The sequence below is a fragment of the Limulus polyphemus genome, unplaced genomic scaffold (genome assembly GCF_000517525.1).
Source record: "Limulus polyphemus unplaced genomic scaffold, Limulus_polyphemus-2.1.2 Scaffold841, whole genome shotgun sequence".
In the NCBI taxonomy this organism is placed as follows: Eukaryota; Metazoa; Arthropoda; class Merostomata; order Xiphosura; family Limulidae; genus Limulus; species Limulus polyphemus.
In genome coordinates this window covers 44,098-49,067 of record NW_013666451.1, presented here as the reverse complement: position 1 = coordinate 49,067, position 4,970 = coordinate 44,098, and the positions used below count along the sequence as shown (strand labels likewise).

General features: G+C 30.5%; 1 protein-coding gene across 2 annotated transcripts in view; it reads left to right on the top strand.

Moving 5' to 3' along the window:
• The window catches only part of LOC106460816 (5-oxoprolinase-like), a 356,751-nt gene that overhangs the window by 347,398 nt on the left and 4,383 nt on the right, over positions 1-4,970 (top strand). For both annotated transcript variants that reach the window (XM_022387614.1, XM_013920558.2), the window contains exons 29-30: positions 1,771-1,845; positions 3,850-3,932. In XM_022387614.1, the coding sequence (XP_022243322.1) occupies positions 1,771-1,845; positions 3,850-3,932 (158 nt within the window). The remainder of the gene's footprint in view (positions 1-1,770; positions 1,846-3,849; positions 3,933-4,970) is intronic.

Sequence of the window (4,970 nt, the reverse complement as noted above, 5' to 3'; positions counted from 1 at the left end):
CAAAATTTCATCTTCTGTGCTCCTGCTTCAAGAAAGAGTGATGCTTTCTGAAAGTAGACAGAGGATGCCATCTAGTGGTTGATGATACCTTGGTTGGTTCCTTTCCCAATTCTGCTTGCATGTCCTTACATAGTATTCAAGACATCAGGGACAAGATGACTGTTCTCTATACAATGTCTCATATCTCCAACCAGGATTAGGAACACCTTGCTGCTTTATATATATATATATATATATATATGTTTATTAAGTTAGTGGATGTTCTATTGCCTTGTTGGATGAGGATGTGGGGGGGGGGGCTTAGCCTCAGGAGCATGTCTAGTCTTTAGATATTACTCATCAGCTCCACTGAGTATTTTCCACTACAAGCAGAAGAAAATGTATTGAGATCTGATTCTGACTACCTGAAACCACACCTGAGAATGTGTCAGTTCCATGGGTAAATATATGCCCCCTGACTCCCCTTTCTGTATATGTTACTTAAAAGGTGATGAGGACAAGGAAGTACCATGCTGAGAAGAATGAATTTTCTGGGTGTCCTCATTTGGTCCAATATTTTTGAGGTTATAAGGCTGATCCACTTTATTCTTTTTTACCATGAATCAAGTCCATCTAATCTACTCTGTTTCTGGATTATCTTCAGATTTGCTTTATCATATTTTCCATTGCTGCAGACTAGACCTGTTGTTACCTTCTTGTTTAAGAATTTAAATTTTAGTGAACCAAATGCCTTTATGACTTTTTTGTTTCTTCCTGTATCACATATTTTTTGAGCAAAATGAGAGCAACTCAACATGAATAGGCTTTTAATAATTCAGAGGTACATACATGTTTAAAATTAATTTCAAATCTAAAAATGTAAAATACATTTCTATAGTCTTATTTCAACTTTTCTGAATCCTTTCTTGGTGGAGGATTACACTGATTATGTGCAGTTGTATAACAACTAGAAAGTAAATCCATATTAAGGATCTACATTTATCTATTTATAAGTTGCTTTTCTTGGGCCAATAATATTTATCTGATTTTGAAAAACTTATTATATGTGAGGAAAATTCACAGGTTTTAGTAGTTAAAACACACCACACCTTAAATGGAAAAACCCTTCATGTCTGAAATGCTATAAAATGTGTGTATAAAAATGTTAACTGTTAAAATTTGCATACAATGTGAAGCATGCTTACTATACCAATACCAGCATGATTGTTTTCCAAACAACTGTAAACAAAGTTTCCTTTTATAGAACCTAATCTAATATAGCACACAGTAAAGAGTTAAGACTGCTGTTTCCACAAAATGTTTACTCTCTGGTATTTGGATAATTGTTTTAGTTATATATTTATTGAACTTTCATTCTGTACTTTGTAAATAACATATTGGTATTGTTTATATTGAGCCCTGGCTTTAAAAAATGTTCTATCCAACACTGTATGAATCTGTAGGATTGAACCACATGGGGTAAACCTTTTATAAATCAGTTGCTCTTTAAGGAAATGCATAACAGAATATTTGTATATACAATTTAAATAGTACAAAAAATATTGATGATTGGATCAGAAAATCTAAATTGAGAAATGTAGTGGTGAGTTCATAATAGTTATAGAAATACCAATAGTTTTGTTTTATGTAATAAGTTAGATCAACTATGTAATATTTTAAGTTGATCAGTAGTGTGCATCTATGTTATTGTAACTCTTAATTTTTGTTAAGTAATTTTATAGTATCCATGTTTAAAAGTATTGTATAGGTATCTGTTTTGTCATTGTTTAGGGTTGTATGAACAATATAACATTTGGAGATGAAGAAGTTGGATATTATGAAACAGTTGCTGGTGGAGCAGGTGCTGTAAGTATGCTGTGATACTGTTATAACAGATTACTTCATAAATGTGGGGATTTTCATGTAGTGAGCTTTCTTAAGATCCCTTTGAGATTAACATGCAGACAGTATGAGAAGTAAAATTTATTTAACCCTTTCTTTGTTTCAGGTCATTTAATGTGAAGTAATGAACTTTGGTTTATGAAACTGATAGGTCAAATAAAGCCATACAAATGGCTCAAGAGATAGAGAAATAATTTTGTGCCAAAATAAAAAAAAAGATCAATAGAGTTCACTGCAAAATGATTTCTCTTCTCAATTTTTGAGTCTAGGCCCAACTTTGATCAGGAAGCACCTTTATATTGTTAATAAACATTTGAATAAACAAATTCAACAGAAACAATGAAATAAGTATAGCATATTTTGTCCATTAATAAAAACATTATTATGAAAAGAAACAAAAGTAGCATTACATATTACTAACAGGTAACTTAAAGATTATACTGTATCACTAAGCATGGTAGTGCTTAGTATGTAGGGATGGGATGGTTAAAAAATGGTCAACATATTATGTATTGCTCATCATAGCCTCAAATCTCTCTTATAACAATTTAAGAGACTTTTATGAACACCCAACTTTGATTTTCGAGGTTTTCAAAAACTATTAAGACCTTCAGTTTAGCCAAAAAACATCTCTAATGTAGAAAACTGGTGAGTAGCGTAACAGCCAAATGTTCTGCTGATTAGTCTTGTTCTGGCATCATAAGGGCTAGCTCATCAATGCTTGAAGTTGTTGTAACAATTTACACACCAAAATGTTGCATTTTAACTTTGGGAGTGCAGAAGCAGTACAGCATTTCACCAACTTCGACACATGGTGTCCATCAAGACAACTCATCATGCCAAGCTAAAACTGCTACCTTCATAGTGACTGCCATTCATTATAAAATATTCATTGGTATTGTTTAAAAAAAGAAGGGAAACAAGTAGTAAAAACATTTTGAAGAAAAAAAGGATGATATAGGGATGGCAGTGCCAAGAAGTACAGAAACAAGGTAGGGATGAATACACAAAACCATACAAAAATCGCTACATAAGTAGCCACTAAGCCTATGTTACTAGCTTATGGGAATTAGCCATTGTAAGACTTTATAGGATTATTCAGTTTAAATGCTTTTATTCAAACCTGAATTCATGCAAATGAAAGGAATTCAACATTTAGTTGCAGGTTAAAGTTTTTCTTGGAAAGATTTAGCTACTTATTTAGGGAGTTTTGTATGGTTTTGTGTATTCATCCTTACCTTTTATCTGTATTTTTTGGCCTTGCCATCCCTACATCATCCTTATTTTTTTTCTATTTTGTGAAATAAAATAATGAAATGTTTTGTTTCATGTGGTATTGCTGTAGGAAATTCATGTAATAAAACTTGGTTTCATATATATACTGTTAAGGAAAGTTATTATTGTATTACTGAGGAAAAATTACATTGTATCATGAAATTAAATCTTATGGAGACAGCAATATTGATAAGATTGTTGTTTAATGAAATATGAGATGATATTATTTATATACGTATATAATAAATTTGTACATTATGAAACTGTGGTGCCATTCTAGAACTGAAAATAATAAAGTCACGTATTACAAAACTAATGGAGGTTAGCAGTCTAGATAATCAAATTGCATGCAACATTTGAATGTATATACCATGTCTCATGATATTTTATGGCTCCAAACTTAGTTTGGTTTTTGGACAATTTTATGCATACAGCATACTATATATACATAAATGTATGTCACTGAAAGAGACAGTTGCTTGCTTAGAAAAAGCACTCGTAAAACATTTAAAGTTTACCAAAAGTCCAAATATTCCCAAAATCATTTTTACGTTTGCAAACATGTATCCAAAATCTATTGTAAAGTTAAGGAGCCCAGTAGGTGAGTATAACAATATGAATTTTTATTGAAAAGATTGCTTGTTAAATACTTCTCAATGTGTTTGTATAAATATTCATTTTGTTCTAATTTAGGGTCCGAGTTGGCATGGTCGTAGTGGGGTTCATAGTCACATGACCAATACTCGTATTACTGATCCAGAAATTCTTGAAAAAAGGTTAGCTACAGAAAAACTGAAAGAAAATATTTCTAACATATATATGAAAAAGTATAAAAATTCAGGAGTAATGAAAATGAAATTATACACAGGCTAGTGCACATTGTAAAACCTACTTTTTAGAAAGATTATAGCAATACATAAATATATACAAAGTATATCCACTTAATTATATTGTACACATTAAATAAATAGAAATATTGAATAAAAAAAAGGTTTCCTATAATTTGACACCTATTAATAATCAATTTTTTTTTCTTCTAATGCTAATTGTAATATTCTTGGCATTGTTTTTATTTTATATAGAACAATGCTAAATTAATGTTTATAAATAACACAAACCTGTGAATTTAAACTTCATAAAAGTGGTTTTGGTTTTAATAACATATTTTACATAATTCAGCTATGCAGATTTCGAAAATAATATTAATTTTTTTCTATCATATATGGATTTGTTACAAATCGGGAAGATAAAAAACTCTTGCTTAGATCAAATTATTAATTCTTTTACCACAATGAACATTTTTTATTATTAGGTTTATTAACGAAATTACAAACATGCTGAAAAAAAGGGAAGAACATTAATGTCTAAGAAATATGCATCCTCATTCATCCTGCTTTTTTTATGAAATATCCTTTTTTTTTGTCTCCAAATTACGTGTTGCGGTCTTTCTTTTATGTATTGCATCTGGAGCAACTTGTTTCAATGAACAGCAGTAATCAGCCATCATGCTAATGTTTCACCTTCCCTGATACCTTTTCTCAATTTCTCTGATGTCTTGATGAAACCTTCCCCTTGTTCGTTACTGACAACACCAAGATTTTCAGGGAAATTGTCAATATGTGAGTGTAAGAAATGAACTTTCAAGCTCAAATTGCAACCCAACTCTTTGAATTTATCGAGAGTGTTGTTAAAAATTGTTACATATTAGAATTTCAAATAGCCTGAAATTGAGTTAACTGATAAATTTAAAATTAGTAGTTAAATTGTATTTTGGATTTAGTAGTTAAATTAAAGCCAATATATAGTCAGTTTAT